Source organism: Pipra filicauda, unplaced genomic scaffold (assembly GCF_003945595.2).
Source record: "Pipra filicauda isolate LSUMZ 115617 unplaced genomic scaffold, ASM394559v2 scaffold413_size774581_pilon, whole genome shotgun sequence".
In the NCBI taxonomy this organism is placed as follows: domain Eukaryota; kingdom Metazoa; phylum Chordata; class Aves; order Passeriformes; family Pipridae; genus Pipra; species Pipra filicauda.
Window position 1 is genome coordinate 571,326 of NW_024104547.1, and position 19,003 is coordinate 590,328.

Below are 19,003 nucleotides of genomic sequence, written 5' to 3' on the forward strand. Positions count from 1 at the left end.
TAAGGGCGTACAGAAACTAGTCTATAATTCCACTGTTTAATATCTGTACTCAAGAGGCTAAAATGCTTGAAAACATAATAAATTTGGCAAAAATATCCCAAGAACTATTCTGATTAGCATTACAGTAACATGACAGCAATAACCTTGATATAGTAAATTATAAACTGATCGAGATAAATAAAATTATAATGTATCAGTGCCAAGGCTCAGTTCTAAAATGTGGCTGCAGTTTAAACATGAACTAAAGCCCAGGCTGCTCCAGTTTGGTGGAGGCTTTACAGAAACAGCCACCACGGTGCTGACCCGAGCAGGCACTGCTTCTCCAGCACTGGCCTGGACTGGGACATGTAAAACACACTGAAATTCATAAAATTTAAATAAGACAGTGAAATTATACCTTGTAGCTATAGTTATCACAAATAATGTACATTCTGAATTGCAGCCTGAGCAAACACGATTTCCTGGGTGCCTCTGGAAGCCCAAGGCGGGATGCAGAGCAATTATGAGGAATGAGCACAAAGCTGATTTGCATCTGAATGGCGAGGGGGGGCGAGGGGCGGGCTGGGCCGGCTCCATTCACTGCACCACAATACACCAGCTGGGAAAAGCAACTTTATTAGTGTCCCGCAGCAAAATACACTAGTAATTTGTAACCAGGCATTCAAATTCCGTCCGGTGTCACACAGAAGGATCGCCCACACGACTGGATGTGTTTGTGAGGATTGGCTCCGGGATCCCGGGGGGAGAAGTGACCCCCGAGCCGATGGGAACCACCCGTCAGGAAAAGGGCTCCAGGGCAGCCCAGGAGAAGCAGCATCACATCCCCAACACACCACCAAGCACATCTGCAAACATGGTCCCCAGCAAAGCCCAACCCAGGCACAGGTATATGGTTTTTCCAGATGTTTTCCAGTTGTGGTCCCACAGCCAGTGCCTGCTGCACTTTCATACTCCTCTGAGCTTGTTCCCTCTCCACTCCAACCACAGGGATACACACTAACACATACAATACTTCCACTAATTATGTTTTTGAGTGAAAAGACTTGATTCCTCTCTTGATCACCATGATAAACTGAGTCTCTGAGTAGCAGGATTCAATATTAGTGTTAACCGTTAGTGTTACTGTAAAATCCTCTTTGGTTATAGAATATTTCATTTAAAGCAAGATTATAAAAAACGATTTCCAGCTAGAAATCCACCCCTGGAATCTAAAAGCCATCTAAATTAACACACTTCTGCAGGCTGAAGATATACTGATAGGACTTAGAAATTTGAGTATTTCCCCATGTAATCTAAACAAAGTTATCAAAATTATATTAAGTAAATACATTTTGAGGAATAGTAAGTTTCTGAAAAATCCTTAGGGTATTAAAAGTAGAGTTCTGGAAGTAGCAGTAGTGGGCTAGAGAAAAACACACCCAAGCCAGAGGCCTCCTCTAGATACTCTCCATGGCCTTGAACTCGCTGAGAGCCTGCACGGGGTTCACGTGCTTCTTCTGGGACGCCCTCTTGATTTTAGTTTGGGTTTCGTCTTGTTTCTCCCTCTTGACCAGGGGTTTCTTCTCAGGAGCCTTCATCTTCCAGGAGACAGCGGGGAGGTTGAGGGAAGCCATGCCCTGGGACTTCTGGTACTTGGTGGAGGCCACGTAGGACGCCTTCACCGTCTGCACCACCGCGTTCATCAGGTTCTTGGCCGCCTGGATCAGGGACATGGCACTGTCCACCTGCCAACGGGAGCACACACGTGTCACACACCACAGACCCCCAGAGCACAGCATTCCAGAGAACAGGGCACTGCTGAGAAAGCAAAAGAGCTCGAGAACTGATTTATCTGGGGTTTCATCTGGAACCTGAGGTTCCCAGTTTGAGGCAGGATTTTTCTTTAGACACTCAGTGGTACAAACCTCACTTGTGCCACCAAGGTGGAAGCACAGTTTGCCCCACTGTCTGCATTTTCCATATCAACAGCAATGGGAATGATTTGTATTCTGCTGTTTGCTTTTGTGACTAAGCTTTAACAGTAGCTTATTCTCTAATGCAATTAATAGAGCTGTAGTAATATCTTAATCACTGATAATAAGTATTTAAATTGCCCTAGAATATTAAGTTGTATTGGGAAGGAAGGAACACAAGTGCATCATCAGCCAGGCCTGGAGCCCTTTCCCAGCTGGTTCCTGATTTACAAGAGCATCAAAATTTGGAAAAAAATGCATTTGTTGAAGCTTCAGGGCACAGCAGGGTTCAAAAGCCAAAATCAGGGCCAGGTGAAAGAGAGAGGGGAGGAGCACTGAGGTGACCTCAGCTGGGACTCCCTTCTCCAGTGACCAGTGCCCTGCTCTGGGGGGATCCCTGGCTTGTCGAGGCCAAGTGGTCTGGGGCAGGGTTTGGTCTGGGTCAGTGTTTCAATCTGGGCAGGGGTTTGGTGTGAAGCAGGGTTCAGTCTGGAGCAGGGCTTGGTGCAGGGCAGGGTTTCAGCACCTCTGCTCAGCTTACACAAGAGCTCAGCAGCCTCTACACACTTAAATCCTGCTGTTGCAGACAGGAAGTTTCTGGGGGAAAGTTTCTTCTTGAAGCCATGGCTTGTCCAGCAGCAAACCCAGCTGGGCAGGGGGGGGTGGCTCTTCTCAGGTTGTTGGCACCTTCCTTCCCACCCGCTGTGCTCTGAGTGTCACAGCAGCAGGTCGAGGCTGTGCCCTCCAGCAAACCCATGTGCTCTGCTGTCCTCACCCCAGCCTGGAAACCACTTCCCCTGCACTTGACTGTTTCCATGAATCACCACAGCAGGAAGAATCACATTAAATGCAACAAGAGCAGGGAGGTACTTCAGTAAATGAATTGTCAGACTGCTCAGAGTGCGAGCTCTGCCTGCCTGGGCTGTGGCTCTGCTCTCACAGCACTCTCCGCTCTACGGGCAGGGTGTGAACACTGAACACAATTCTACCCTTAGACAGGTGATGTCTCTGAACTGGAAGAGGTCTTCATCTGATTATCTGACAGAAGCTTAACACTCCTGCTGGCAACATCCAGCCCCAGTGGACAGACTGGAGGAGAAGGGATAAAACCAGGAGATCAGAGTACAGATGCCAGGCTGTTCATATAACTAATTTATGGCAGAGGGGATGTAAATCCCGGAGACACTGAGTAACTGCAGTGAAACCCTGGAATACTTATTACTGCATAATGACACTTCCACTTCTTTGACAGCACGATGCCTTCAGCCTTCCAGCTCCCAGGACATCAGGCACAGAACAGCAGCCACAGGAGCACGTTCCATCGCAGCTCCGGGATCGCAGGGCTGGGAACACGAGCAGGGGACTGGCACAGCAGGAGGGGCAGCACAGCCCGTCATCCTCAGATGGGCTAAGATTGTGCAAGGGTGTTCATCCCCACCTCTGCTCCCTCTGCTCCAGCAGCAGCTCCTGCTGAACCCCCACAGCTGCTGCTGATCCAGAGCTCTTGTCCCACAGCTCCACCTGCTTTGTGGGGGAAACCTGTGCTGGGAAGTTTAACCATCTGAAATATGAAACTGGAAAGTACCACTGGCACAGGCTGCCCAGAGAAGCTGTGGCTGCCCCATCCCTGGAAGTGTCCAGGTTGGACAGGGCTTGGAGCAACCTGGGATAGTAGAAGGTGTCCCTGCCCATCGTTGGGGGGACGAGATGAGCTTTAAGGTCCCTTCCAACCCAAACCATTCCATGATTCTGTGATATCAAAATGGCAGAAGGTGGTAAGTTTTTTTCCATTTGCTGTCAAGGATTCAGGGAACAATACTGGACTATCAGCCACTTCTGCCCCTTCTCCAAACCTCCTACCTCAGTCCTGACATATCTGGGCAAAAGCCCTAGTGATCAAACATGCCTGTCCTGGGGAAGGAAAAGTACGCCAGGAGAAATTAGGAATTTAGCTCCACTGCCCTCCTCCCAGATATCCATCATACAGACTCCTCTTAGGAGGAAGCATTTCATGAACTACAGTGAAAAAATTATTTGCAAAGTAATGGCTGGAATAAGGAAGCAGGCTGGCCTGGGGCAGCTTCCAGCTGTCAGAAACCAGAGCAGCCACTAAAAATCCCTGCACTCTTCAGGGCACAGCTATCCTGAAATATTAACATCTCTGGAGCATTGCAGGACCCCAGTGTGTTCCAAGGCTGTGCAGAGATGTGGAGTAGGTTTAGCTATGCTGATTAAAGTGATTTAACCTCACTAAGAGTGAAAAGCAGCCTGGAAAAACAGTAGATTGGGCAGAGGTGAAGTGAACTGTCTACAAACACCGGTGAGTAAGGAAATGTGAAGTCTGTATTTTCACAGCAAGTGTTTCTTCCCAGAACAACGAGCCAGCAACATAAACTCTGCATACATTAAAACTCTGAATGCTCCAAAATCTCTTGTCTATATTCTACAGCGTTTAACACAAAAGCTCAGCTTGGAATAATTGTTCCCTCTGGAAGGAAAAGCCAGACACGTCAGAGCTCACACGTACCCCGGAGACGACGAGCTCCCCGCCGAGGTTCTGCACTTCAGCCTTCACCTTGCTGCAGATGTTGAGCTGGTGGCAGTACAGGGCGATGCGCTGCAGGTACGCCAGCAGGTCCTGCTTGCACGCAGAGTCAGGGCACTGCAGGACAAAGGACAAGTGAGACTGTGAGGGCAGGATATCGGGAACACGAACCACCGAGGGAGAAGCCAGACACCTCCTCCTGCAACAGGGAATGTCCCCAGAGATCACTCCCCTCCCTGCAGAGCTCTGGTTTTCAAGAGACAACTGAGCAATACCTGAGCAGCACTAAATGCACCTAAAACCCAGAACATGGGGCAGAGGACATGCGGGCAGCACTGGACACACCTCTGGGCTCCTTTCAGCTGCAGGCTGCCCTTCAGCTCCCGAGGAGGAGGACAAGGGCTACCTGCCCTCTCCAGAGCAGGTTTGTTAACTATAAAAGGTCCTTCCTGTACACTGTGCAGGACACAGCAGCAATGCTTTGATATCCAAGACCTCAAGCTGTAACTAGCAGATGTCACCAAGTCCTGTCTTGATTCTCAATCTGAAGTATTTCAAGCTCAGAAATTTCAAACCCGACAGCTACTCAATTACATGCAGCAAACAGATATTTCCCTGACTTCTGCTCCCATCTCTTAGCAGTGGGAAAACCAGGTTCCTCACCAGGCACAAAGTCCCATTTTTAAGGTGCTTGCTGGAGCACTCATCCATAAGGTAAAGGCAACTTTCTCAGCTTTGCACGAAAGACTCTGCAGGATCTGGAGGCTGCCGTGCAGGCTGGGAAGCTGTCACTGTCTGGGACAGAGCCAAAGGGCCACCCCAGCTGAGTGGGGAGGTGATGGATGAGCCAGTCTCATGCTGGATTTCCCAACCAGAGGGGGTCCTGCTGAGGGGCAGCCACAGTCCAGAACAGGCTCTGGAAGCCTCAGACAAAAGGGCTGTGGGAAGGCTTTTGCTGCTCACACCAGCCCTGGAGCCTCTTTGGGAGCAGCAGTGATGGGGTTGCCAGTAGCACATCTCCACAGGGGCCACGTCAGCCCCATGGGCTGCTGAGGACTAGGGAACAGAGCAGCTGGCACACACTCACCTCCACAGACCCTTTGCCCACCAGAGTCTGGTGCTGCTGCTGAATAAGGCCAAGGGGCACGTGCCACACTCCTGCCCCTGCACCCACTGCTGATGGGGCACCTACAGCAGCACCAAACAGCTCCCAGCTGGGCAACATTCAGACAGGCTCTGACCTCCAGACATCCCTGATGGTGCTGCAACCAGTGCCCAAGAGACAGACTTTTACCTCAGACTGGATATATTCCTGATGGCAGGAGCTATTGTAGCAGGGAGAGGGGATATCATGGCCTGTCCTGCAGCATTTCTGACCACACACACAGAACACCTGCAGCTTCACATCCACCCCATTTACATCACATTGTGCCACACACACCTTCTGAAACCCTGCTCTGAACCCCAGAGAAGTATCACTAGCTGTACCCCACCATGAGCACACGTGCTTGTTCTTCCTGAACAAGCCACTGAAATGGCCACTCTGCCCATCATCATCTCATCTTCCCATCCTGCATCCACAGGTCTCCTGGACAACCACTTTCAGACTCACAGTGATCCTTATTTTGTGCACTAAGGCAGGCTGTACCCAGCATTATTTCAGCTCTAGCACTGTATCAGCAGAGCAGGAATTCACCTGGCATTACCCAGGGACAGGAGTACAGGCAGACCCTGCAGTGATCTCCATCCTTCCAAACAGCTGCACCCCATCCAGACTGATTTAAGAGCTTTTCTCCACACACCCCTGTTCACATCAAAATCCCATTTCACCCAGGACCCTGATCCTGTGCAGCAGACCATCCAGCAAGGACTCATAATGGACATGGCATGATTGGAAGATTAATCTCAAACGTGGCACCAGTTCATTACTTAATGCTTCACTCAAGCTGAGCTTTACTGCTGATGGCCACACAGCCTCTCCTCCCCTTTCAGGCCAAGGTAAAAATCCCCTCCTGGGTGCCAGCAGCAGGGCTTGAGCCCTAATTCTCCCTGCAGGCCTTCTTTCCTTAGCTATGAGATGGAAGCAGGAACTGATGTGTCCCTGTATAAAAAGGCACCCAAGGAGGCTGGACCAGAAGAGATCGTTGTGTTGCCCAGGCAGGGATGTGCAAACAGGGGTCATGGTCACATGAAGCATTTGCTTCCCACAGCAGTCACTGATCTGCCAGAACAGACATTTAACTCTGAAATGAAGGGGAGTGTAGCTAATACATACATACATGTGCTTTTCCAGGGCCAGAACAAGTGGATTTTCTAAGCCAAAGTGGTCTCTGGGCACAGCAGAGATAATCCAGCACTGTATGTGGGGGACAGAACTCACACACACACAGGGACTGGTGGTAAGCTGGGACAAGCACATCAGGCTGTGGAGATCTGCATGGCTTTATGGGCATCTGACCCCAGCAAATAACAGAAACTGCTTTCTCAGGCCCAAGGAAGGTGATGAAACACCCAAAGCCGTTGCAACTCTCACCGTGGGCACACTGCTTCCATCAGTGGAGTGAAACCCTGCCTAACGAAGCAGCAAAGCTTGCAGGTTAATTTTTTAAGCTAATCAATATTAGCCAGCAGTACAAGATGTTTTAGAGAAAGCCCACAAATAGCATTGGCCAAAGAGCTAATGAAAAGCTCCAATTACCATTTTGGAAACCACTCTCCATCTCCCAAAGAGCTCATCTAACACAGCGAGGGAGCAGCACAGCGGTGGAAGGGGGTGAGGGTTGACAAATGCACAATACAGCACATCAGAGGGGTGGCTCAACAATTCCAGCTACTTTATGGGGTTACAAAAACTGTTTAAGGACAGACACTGTCAAGGCAAGAGGCTGTTGCATGTTCTGAAGGGAGCAAAACATTGGTGGGGGAAGCAGTGGAATGGGAATTATCATTGGGTTGTGTGTATCTATATGATGTGAGATGGAAAACCACATCCTCTCTTGTGCATGCTATTTCTGCAGACAGAATAGAGGACTCAGTTCAAAGACAGATGTTTAAATAGAGATGTAACACAGGATAAAAAGGAGCATCAACAAAAGGCACTGTGGGTGCCTGTATGAGCCCTGTCTTTTCCCAGGCAGGAGCACTCAGATAAAAACCAAAAAACCCAAAAGGCAACAATTTCACCACTGATCAGGAAAGATTATGTTATTGGATTAACCTACAGCAGGCACAGACACGAACCCCTGTCTGCAGAGCTGGCCTGGGAGGATTCCCACAGCATGGCCCTGCAGTGGAGATGGAAACAAATGGGTGTTGGGGGTCACCCCCACCTTCCCAAACCACCCAAACTGAGATGCTGCCACACACTCAGTGCTGGCTGCAGGCAAAACTGGCTGCTCCAAGTCAAACCCAGGGTCCCCCTGGACAGAACAAACACCCACATTCTCTTCCTACCACCCCAGCTGAGTCTGCAGAGAAGGAGAATCACCTTTTTTTTCTCCTTTTTGCACAGAAAAGGTGCAGGGGAAGACAGAAGACAGATTAGCTCTTGGTGTGTTCTGCTGGACACAAGCACACAACCCCCTCCCCAAGGGTTTGTTGGTGTACCAGCAACCAGAGGTGTGTCCTCCCACTGCATCTCCAGTTTGGGGAGTGAACCTGCTGCATCAGGAATTCCCACAAACGCCCCCCTGCCCTGGGTGCCAGCTGGGCCCAGGAGGAACTGTCAGCAGATGTTCTGGGGAGGCAGATCCCTGGCAGGATGGGCACTGGTGTCACATGCCAGCAGCTGCCACCAGCCTGTGCCCTGGGCACCTCCCCACACCAGCCCCTGGAGCCAGGAACCAGCCACCCCAGCAAGAGGCTGCTGGAGCCTTTCACTGGGTAGTGGGGCAATCCCTACCCTCACTCCCAGCTCCTTTCCACTGGATGATCTGAACTGATGCAACCTCAGCCTCCCCACACTATCAAAGAAAAAAAATGACAGAATTTTTCTTTGGCTTTGTAGGTATTTTGACACTGGAAAAATAAATCACACAGAGAATCCTTGTCTTGCAGCAAATCATTGTCATTTCTGTGCTCATAACTGCTCTGTATTCCCTCATTCCCAGCAAGCAGCCTCTGCTCTTGGAGTGAGAGATGGAACACCGTGGGGAAAACCTGGGGCTGATGGTGAGACCTTTCCCAACAGATGGGAAATACCTTGAGTAACAACTTTTAGGGCTTCAAAGGAAATGTGCTGTAAAAGTGCCCAACAGCAGAGCTGGGGAGCTCCTGACACAGTGACACATGAGGTCATGATTCACTGGTGTCACCCAGCACACAGGACACAAACCCCATCCTTTGCTCCCAGGATTAGGCACAGGAAGGCATCAGTGCTCTGTGCTCTGTAACTGTCACACCATCCCACATTAACATGTTTCCAAAGAGAATGTAAGCAGATCTAATGAAATATGCAAGCTGAAAGTATTAGTAGAGCATGGACTTGGGGAAAAAGCTATATTCTTGTCAAAATGACTAACTGTACAGTGCTGCTCGTATTTATCTTCAAACATGTGCTTAATCTTTTACATTTTTAAGGACCTTACTGCTACTAAAAGGAGCCATTTAGTTTCTTTTCATATTTTGAAATGGCTTCGTGCAGAAAACCATATACCAAGTTTGCATAAAACATGTGAATGAAAAAAAAAAAAAAAGCATTGTAAACCTTCAGCCCAAGATCCCCTGAGATCTCTAACACAAACTGCTCCTTGCTTCATTTGCCTACATCAGCTGCACACCTGCTTCTCCCAGAAACATGGCTTTCAAAATGCTATAGCAAGGAGACCCATTTAAAGAAACACTTTTCAAATTTATCTCCCCATTGAACATTTCTTCCTGCATCATTAATACATCAGGGTGTAGACAAGTACCTCTGGATGCAACATTAAAAGAGGGATCTGTGTTGCAATTATTTACTTGCCATGTGACATGGGTTCAGTTAAAACCTTGCATTACAAACGTCCATCCAGGGAAGGACTGCAAAGCAAGTGACAGCTGGACAAAACAAAGTTTAGTCCATGATCTCAGACTTAATCTCCCTGCATTTCAGAGTCACTCCTGAAGGTGGAATATTATTACTAATGCTGATGTTTCTCTGCAATTTGGGTGTGGGCTAAGACCAGAGGTGCTTTTGCTTGGCCCAACCCAGTTTCTAAGTGGCTCGAGATGGGCATTGCATAAACCCCCTGAGCTGGCCATGCTCATGCAATCCTGCAAAAATCCCTTTTAAATACGGGACAGCACAGCCACACTTGGGTCACTGCAAGCCTTGCTCCAAGTCTGCATCACCTCTGACTGTGAAAACAATACCAGAGAGCTCTGACAACACCACCACTCAGTCTGTGGGGCATCTGAAAATTGTTAATATTAAAAAGCTGCCTCAAAAAATAAAATTAAAAGTTGTGCAAGAGGCCAGGTGCAATTCCGAGGGTGTTGTCCACGCTGACATTGCTTTGGGAAGCACTGTTCCAAGTGTGACAGGAGTCCAGTCTCAGTCCTGCTCAGTGCCAGAGACTGGCCTGGACTCTGTGTGACCTGAAGCAGTGCTGGCCTATTGCTCCCCTGAAATGGCAGGGGCCTGACTTAAGCCAAGGAGCTGCTCTGTCACTGCTGGACAACCTCAGCTGGGCAACCTCAGCTGCCTACACTGCTCAGGGTGGCAGCAGAGCAGCTAGAAAGGAAAGGCTGGAATTTTCCAGCAGCAAATCTGGAAAATCAGTTAACCCCCCCCCAAAACTAAACTCATTTTCTCTGTTCATCACGTCTGCAGCACTAAAAGATCTGCTATTGCTCATTTGTGCTGGAGGCTCAGGGGGATGGGTTGTGACTTACATGGTCAGCAATGGTCCGTCCCAGCTTGTCCATCCTTGACCCAGCCTCTGCGATCTTCTTGGCTGCACTAATCACATCTGACGTGTTTTTCAGTGGACCTTTACCTCTGCAAAACACAACAGAGTTTACCTTCTAGCACCAGAGAGCCACACCAGTGAACTATATATCACTTATTCTCACTCTGTTCCATGCAGTGCTGGAAGTGACTCCTCACCAAACTGCAGGAAAAAGGTTGGACAGAAATAGGCAGGTGCAACCATTACAGCACCTTCGTTTTCAAGACAGTTACCCCCTTTCAGCTCTTCCCCATATTCAGCTTAAATCTAGGAATAAAAACATCTTAAATTTTACTGCTTTAAGCAACCCAATGATGATGAGAGATAACATTTTAGAAGCCAGATTTGCAATTTTTATGGAATGGAACATCAAACTTAAAAAATAGTGTTGTATAATCTGGTAAATTAATTTCAAAAGGCATCGAAAAAGCTCTCTTTCTTCTGCAAATAACTGTGCTAGGAACTATTTCTGCAGTATAGCAATACTGAGAAGCCCTTAGAATTTAATGTTGTAAAGAACTGAGCAAATATATATATATTCCTTGGGACAAGAATCACCCTAAAGAAAGAAAGAAAGACAGGCAATAACTGCTGTGTATCTGTAGATCAATTTAAACAGTTATTACCACCCAGTCAGAGCACAGTAATGCGTCTCCCCAGTTAATATGCAGGCTTGAATGGGGCAACATTTAAAGGAAATTATAAGCAGGCTCCTCGGAGTACTTGCACCATGTTCCATTGAAAGCCCAGCAGCCAGTTCTGAGTGTGCACAAATGAAAAAGCCTCACCTGGTGAAGTCTGTCATTTCCATCATAATCATACACATCTGTTTGGCCAGGACAATGATATCGTTGCCACTGTCATCCCATTTGGACACTTCAGCATCCAATTTACTCTTTTCTTCCTGGAAGCTTGCGACCTGCTCAGCAATCTTGGCTTTCTGCTCTTGAGGGAGCTGAGCCATGATAGCCTGAAAGAGAGAGTTGTCTCACATTGCCTCCTGCTGCCATTTGTAGAAGGCTTTTTGGAACATTTCACTAATAACCAATTTCAGTCATGTAGATGGGGGATAAAACTTTTATAGCAATCCTCTACCTAGAGGCTTTACAGAGCCATTTCCTTCCATTTTGAATCGAAGTTTATGCTCTTTCTTAAGAAACAGTGCCCAGAAAGACAAGCTGACACCTAAAATATGGGCATTTGCATGATACAACTGTTAAGACTCCAAACAAATCTGCCACGTATTACCATCCCTTGAAGAAAAACTGCATGAAGAGGGGAAACTTGTCTTTTATAGAAAATTTTAACTTTTTAAAATTAAGTTCCACTTGGGTATTGAGGATAATAACAAATATTACCAGTCTCTTCCCTGCAAAAAGCCAGTTGTACTGTTTTGAAAGACATATACTGAGGATAGAGTAAGTAAAAATAAAGAGTATGTGCTTACTCCTGAATAAAATCTCTTAGACTGGGTTTACAGCCTGTATGGGGCACAATGCTCTTGCCTTCATAAGTAACAGGAGCACTCCAGGAGTCTTTGTTACGAAAAGTCCTCTGGCAGCAGCTGTGCTAAAAGGTAAATGAGCAATGTCTGCATTTAAATAAAAGGGGGAGAGGGTACAGGCTTGTACAAGGAAGGAGAGCACAAAAAATACTCTCAGTTGGTGTAATTCCAAAGCCATCGTGGCAGAAGTTTGATAAATAAGGCCTGGCTACGTCTTGCCTGGCTAAAAGAGCTTCCACAAAAAATCTGCTGTGGCACCTTCCCAAGAGTGTAAATTGTTATTGATCCAGAAGGGACACGTCAAATAAAAGCAATAGGTAAGGCCTGGTTTTCCTTCAATGTACTGATTTTAGGTTTTCACCTATTAATGACTATATATTGCCTGTCAATGCTTTCATTCTTAACAGTCATAGCAAATGCAGTTAGTTGAAATGATTTCATTTCTGAGCTCCTCTCAACATTGTCCTGATAAATGTTCAGTAGCCAAATACACACCAGCACGTGTGTGAGAAGACATTTTGTAACAATTTGTCGCCCATAAAGTTAGTATTTGTCTGTTGAAAATAGTTAATCCAATGGAACCATCTGCCCTGTACCTCCCTGCACTGTAGGTAGTGACTACAATGTCTGCAGAATCAAAATACGAAGCAATTAGTTGCTATTAAAAGGATTTTGAACTTTCAGAACATCCAAAATAAACCACAGACATTTCCCACATCCATCAGACCAACACGAGCTGCATTTCACTTCACCTCCTTTTCACAACGACACCAGAAACAAAGGACATCGCTTTTCTGATTCAATATTTTCATCACCACCCCCAAAAAATTCAACCTGGATTTTCAAAGCCTCTCAGACTGTTTCTTGAAGGCGGGTCACAGTTTTCCAATGCTCAGATTTCTGCCTCACCCTTGCGCTCTGTCCGGCAATGAGCTGATCATCTTCGGTCTGGATGCTGGTTCTGCTTCGGACATCGAAATCCTCGGTCTCAAAGTCAGAATCATCCAGCTCCTCAGGAGTCTGAGGGGAAAGCATTCAGTCAGAGTCAAACAACAGATTTCATGGCTCTGAAAATCAACAAGAATATTGTTTTTCAAGCAGAGAGAGTGGAAACCAGTGAAGGTAAAAATTATTCAATGTTTTCAACAAAAAGGTAAATACAGAGACTGTATCCAGCTCGTGAACACATGTGATTATACATGCTTGACTGCTCATGTTAAACACCATAGGGATCCCCAGAATTACACAGCAGTAACTAAACAGCTGAGATTTGTCAGGACACTAATGCACTCAGCAGCTGAAAGACAGAAAAAAGTTTGCAAAACGAACAGTGTTTTTGCAACTCGATTAAATGTAAAAGCATCACTTGAGATTCAGAAGCTGGAATTACCCACAGCTCTGAGGGCTGATTCAGAACCACAGACGGTGTCTTTAGCACAATTATGAATCAAAGCATCGACTAAATCAACAACAGATAAAATAGCTCAAAATTCACTCTTATCCCCCAGGAAAAGCTGACAAATTTTAGCTAGTAAGGGCCAGCTTTTATGCTGTAGGCTAAGCACATCTGACCCAGTTCCGGCTTGCCTAGGATTTATTTTTGCTACTGCCAGTCTGTAGCTGGCAAACTTTTTATAAAGCTTATCAAGTTTAAACAGCATGTTTGTCAAAATAGTACATCTTTGTTAGAGTGGCACTTCATGACAATTCTGCAGAGCTGGACCAACAAAGAACTTCACTGATAAATGCAATAAATTGTGATTAACAGATAAGATGCAAATAAAGTCCCTGTTCTTTAGATTTCTTTCCTATGATTTGAATTTCACAGACTTGTTTTTCAATATGGACACCTTGTGATACAGTTAAAATAGATATGGATACTCAAAATAGATGCCAAAAAGCAAAGGTGAATACACTGATAATCAAGACCTTGAGTATTCCAGCCACCATCTCCTCTCCAGGCCTTGGAGAACAGGGTATATCCACAAAATCACCAGAACATATGCTAAGAAGTAGCTTGGGATATCAATATTTAAAAAAACATTAAAAAACATAAAGGAAACAGTTCTGTTGTATGTTTACAAACTGTTTGTGAGCCTCAAGCCTCCTCCCTCTGCCCATCCATCCCTCTGGGGATACACAAAGTGTAATTCTGCCTTTCAACCTGCCACCAAGGGCAGAGACTCCTCTGTGGCGACGAGCGGCTGCCTGGGGCGCAGGGAGAGAGGGAAGAGCTTCTCTTCAACAGTGAGATTCCAGCTTTGAAAATACACTGCATAGACACAAAAAAGAGGTGTCTGAGTGACTTTTCCTGCTGGTCCCTGTAAAGAACAAGTGCCACTGAAGCAGCTCCCTGGCCCTGCCGAGCTCAGCTGCACCCCGGCGAGAGGAGCTACACCGAGACCCGGCGAAGTGGTGGCCTGGGATCCCCACCCGGATGGCTCCTTCATCCTAAAATAAACCCTTTGGATGACAAATGCCAACATTTGAACTCCTTGACAGGTCGCTGCTGTGTCACCAGGGAGCTGCCTTGGGCTGCTGGCAGCTGCAGTGGAGCCGTGGCACCCTGACATCACCTCGGAGCCGCGGCACAGGGGGAACGTCAGGAATCCTGGCACCGCCAGCTCGGCTAATTACTGCCATGTGGAATTGGCAGCCAGGCCTCCATGTCCTGAGTAACGAGGACTTCAGCAGGGGGGGAATCAAATTGGTTTGTCTGCATAGCAGGAAGGCACTGATATCTTCATCTAACATTGCTTGTCTATAAATCCTGAGTGAGTTTGAAAAAAATTCCACGCAGAGCGCATATGTGGTTACTGCTTTTGTTCTTTGTCATCTGACCCTTTGCTTTAAGCAGCAGACGTGGAAGACACTATTGCAATGGTTACCGTAATCACACATATTCTGGGGCTGTACAACCTTAATTTACCTATCACCAAACTGCATCTGCCATGGTTACCACTCTGAAAGATGAAGGCAGTTTCTCAGAGTCAGAGAAGTACAAGGAAAAGAAGGAAAAAAAAAGGAATAAACTCCCAGTATTTGTTTTTTCTGTGTCTGGCTTCTGCTCATTTTTGCCCCACTAAGATTCAAGAAATAGGCCCATAGATCAGCTTCAATGAGAACTTTCTTTTCTGCATCCCTTCAACCAACTGCAGGAGTCTTTCTGCTCCCAACAGCTGAACGCTGCCTGACCTGCCAGGAATTAGGGCTTCCAAGTCACACTCATTGCACCTGAACCATGTAACAACACAAGACACAAGGCCTCCGTGAGCTGCCCCTGTTCACCCAGGTTAGCCAATTAACAAACTACACGCTCCAGGAACTACCCACCGACCTCATCTCAACTTGCTTTTGACCAACCAGCATTAATTCTTAAAATTTACTTAATAAAGAGCCATTAGGTTTTATTTCTAAGCTCTCAAACTATCAACAAGCATCTACAGTTCCGAATTCATTTGCTGTTGTTAACTTAAAGGTCACTGATTTTAGCACATTAACGAGCAAGGCATTACCATGAGATTACAAAAGATGCGTGAAGGGTATTTAGCATCACAACTATCATCGATGCTCAGATCTGGGTAATGAATTTGAATCAAACCGTACTGCTCAAGTGCTCCACAGTGATTAGCAGTTTTAAGACTCTGAATGTTAATAGGAGCTAAATGAAAATCTTCTGCTGTCTGCTCTCAATTATACCGCTGGCTGTCAGTTCGGCGCAGGCAGGGGAAGCAGAGGAAACGCGGGAAGCTGTCGAGGTAAGTTGTGCTCACCCGGATCATCAGCACGGCTTTCCTGATATCCCGGATCCCATCGTAGACCAGCCGGGAAGCGTCGATAAACTCGTTCTCATCCATTGGCTGAGCGGGGTCTGAGCTCAGGGCTTCCACAGCAGCCTCCACTTGCTCCGTAAACCGCGGCATAACTGAGCTCGGAACACGACACAAGTCAGTCCCCACCCCAGTGCCACCTTCTGCTTCACACTCCCGTAGCAGTGTGTGTGCCTCACTTCTAACTATCCCTGGAAGCTGTTCCGTTTAAATTCAAAACATTTGTTACAGGAGCTCAAGTCTTAATCCACTTCCATTTCTCCTTACACTGCTGCTATTTGGTGTTTTCTCCACCAAAATTTATCACAATTGTGACAAGTTTATCACACCTGTCTAGTGGACAAGGAGGAAACACCCAGAGAAGTCCTTAGAAACTGTGGGATAAAATTATTAAGCGTTTATTTGATGTTCCCTGTAGATGTACATCATTTTTCTGGGAAAAAAATAATATTACCACCAGGAAACTCAAGTTTAAGAAGGCACTGGAAGGGGGCAGGTTGTACTGCTGCATTTCAGTGACTCATTGTGCCCCAGGAAGAACATCCCAGAGCCAGTTACAGTTTGCTGTTTCTTCAGTGTCACCCTTGATTCTTCATCAAAGTAATTAAAGCAAAACCAACATCTAGTTGTTGGCAGAGCACTCACTGAAGCAACCAGAACCCTTCCTTACCCTGTGTGGATGTCAGCAGCTAGTTCAGAGGAAACACCCCAATTTGGTGTTCAGGTGTGGGGCACTGCAACCTACAATGCTTTTTTAAACGTTGTAAAGATACTCTACAAAATTTACCCTAATCATTACCCCAAATTTACTCTGGTGGGCCAGTGTGATGTTCCTTCTGGATCCTGAACACCTTCAGACCCTGGTCCAACACTCCAAGACAATCCCAGCACAACTTTCAAGCCATCACGGAATGAGCCGTTTGGGACTCATTCCCAGTGTTTTTGCTTCCCCCAGCTCAGTCCATTACATCGAGCACACGCAGGGACACCTCGTGCACTGCTGAGCTTTAAGCCAATCCACACAACAAAATTACACTTCTCACTGTGAAACAGCTCTGCAAGTAACTCCCACTAATTTTCATTACAGTAAATTGAGCCTTTAACAGATTTCACAGGTACATCAGTACCCAGCTGCCCACATGTTTTCAAACAACACGACTTGAGGACTCCTGGGAGTAAGTGACCCTTACCTGTGTTGGAGAGTAGCTTGGTTGCTTCCAACACCTTCTCTGTGTAGACTCCAGGTTCGTAGTTGTCCATTTCCGACGTGACCACATGAATGACTCGGGCGGCGCGGCCCCGGATCGCGCCCGCTGTGCGGTCTAAGCCATCAACATCCTTTTCTTGGAGAGCAATCACACATTTGTTTACATCTTCTAAAATGTGATTCTCTGGTGGTAAAAGAAGCAGGATTTAGACAGCAATATCTTCTTTTCCGTTATCAGCATCACAAGTGCTCAGTCTGGGACCTGCTCTATAAAACCTCCATGGAGATGCTGTCAAGAATTGATTTTTAAGCTCACTATGACCAGCAAACAGTTGCTCTTCCAAAGTAGGTGTCAAAAAGTCATCAGTCCATCCCCCAACTGGCCCTTTTTGTACTCAATGTTACCAACAGGAAAGCTGAATTCTCCCCTAGTGTGCTTCTTTGTATATTCCTCCCCTGGACTGCCCAAGTCCAAATACCTGCAAACCACTCCCCCATCATTCCACGGGCGTGGGTCGATGAGGCACCTCCCCAGCACCACACCTAATCCACTCAACACTCTAATAGACCAGGGCATTTGTTGCATGTTTCTAGCTTCCTCCACAGTGTTTTCCAACAACCACACACATACCATCAGAGAATATTACACTGTTAGTCCCCCATTCCAATTTGAGACACGTCATGTATGTGATGAATTATGGGGAAAGCATTCCAGCCACTGAGTACTCACTGCCTCTTCAGAAAACAAAAAAAAATAAAGCCAAGACCTCTGTTTGCAATTTACTTTTCAATATTCGTTTTCTTTTTTATACAGAGATATTTCCCCCCATTTACCAAGTCCAAGAAGCCCAAAATGAGTAAAACCTCTTAAGAGATTTCTGAAGATGCCTAAAGAGATTGGGATCCTCATTTGGGGAAACCTATCCAAAAGATCTCCCAAACTGTCATGAGAGACTTGCAAACTCTGTTAGAGACCTCTTCAATGTATCAGTACCAGTGCTTTGATATCACCTTCCAAGACCAGCATTTGGGCTGCTTGGTAAGAAACCAACTTGGAAACATTTCTGCTCTGTCACTTAAAACAGTTTCCAGCGTTACTTACCATTGACTTAATCATTCTACACTGCCAACCCCTGCAAGTGGCTTTTATTCCCTCTGCAGGTAGTAAAAGAGCCATTTAGCAAGAGTTTGTAGAGACAAGAAGCTCACAGAGTTGGCTGATAGAGGATTTGGAGGAACTGCCTGAAAGGGTTGCTGTGGGAAGTTATGCCTGATTTACATAAAATTAACAGAGCCAGGTGCAATATTGCGAGACTTCTGTAAGTAACCTGGACAAAAACGACACTTGTGAAATCCCTCTGAAGCAACTCAGCCTGAACAGGTTCAGCTGAGGGCAGAATGTGGCCCTGGGAGAGAGAAGCCCAGGTTCATTAGTGATGTGACAAGTCAGTGAACAGGCAGCCAAGGCACAGGAGCCTCAGCGAGGAGCAGGGAGGGTATTTAAAGAGGAGACAGCCCACAGAAAAGGCTTCGGCGCCAGGCCAAAACAGACTGTTTATTGCTTCAATTCCTTAATGAATAAATTAAGCCACAGACCATTTAAAAGCCTCTTTGGATTATCTGAACTTTAATAAAAGGCACGGACAAAATGAAGGTGAATATTTAAATGTCTGCTGATCATTTAAAGTCTTTTGCAGACGAAGTGGCCAGAAAGTCACTTCCAGAGGAAGATAACCCATGGGGCAGCCTGCAAAGGGCCTGGGGAAGTGCAGGGCTGTCAGGTGCATCCACTCTGGTTACACTCTCCAGCTGGATGGTAACAGACAAGATCTGACACCCTGCCGTGTGCTTGTAAATACACCTGTCCTACAGGCACACGGACACCAGTGGCTGGTGCCAAATGCCATCTGCTGAGGCTGGGGTGGCAGAGCCCAGGAAATGTTGATGTGCAGGTTCACCACCAGCACCTCTGGGGACGGGAGAACATCATCCTGCATCAAAACCAACTCCTCCTGCTGAGCTGGAGAAACATCTCACA

At 46.7% G+C, this 19,003-nt stretch overlaps 1 protein-coding gene across 3 annotated transcripts in view; it reads right to left on the reverse strand.

Moving 5' to 3' along the window:
* Positions 1-599: 599 nt before the first annotated feature.
* The window catches only part of CTNNA1 (catenin alpha 1), a 119,247-nt gene continuing 100,843 nt past the window's right edge, over positions 600-19,003 (reverse strand). For all 3 annotated transcript variants that reach the window (XM_027745111.2, XM_027745114.2, XM_027745112.2), the window contains 7 exons: positions 16,949-17,149; positions 15,702-15,853; positions 12,838-12,948; positions 11,213-11,394; positions 10,369-10,474; positions 4,480-4,614; positions 600-1,724 (listed from right to left, as the gene is read on the reverse strand). In XM_027745111.2, the coding sequence (XP_027600912.1) occupies positions 1,437-1,724; positions 4,480-4,614; positions 10,369-10,474; positions 11,213-11,394; positions 12,838-12,948; positions 15,702-15,853; positions 16,949-17,149 (1,175 nt within the window). In that variant the 3' untranslated portion in view covers positions 600-1,436. The remainder of the gene's footprint in view (positions 1,725-4,479; positions 4,615-10,368; positions 10,475-11,212; positions 11,395-12,837; positions 12,949-15,701; positions 15,854-16,948; positions 17,150-19,003) is intronic.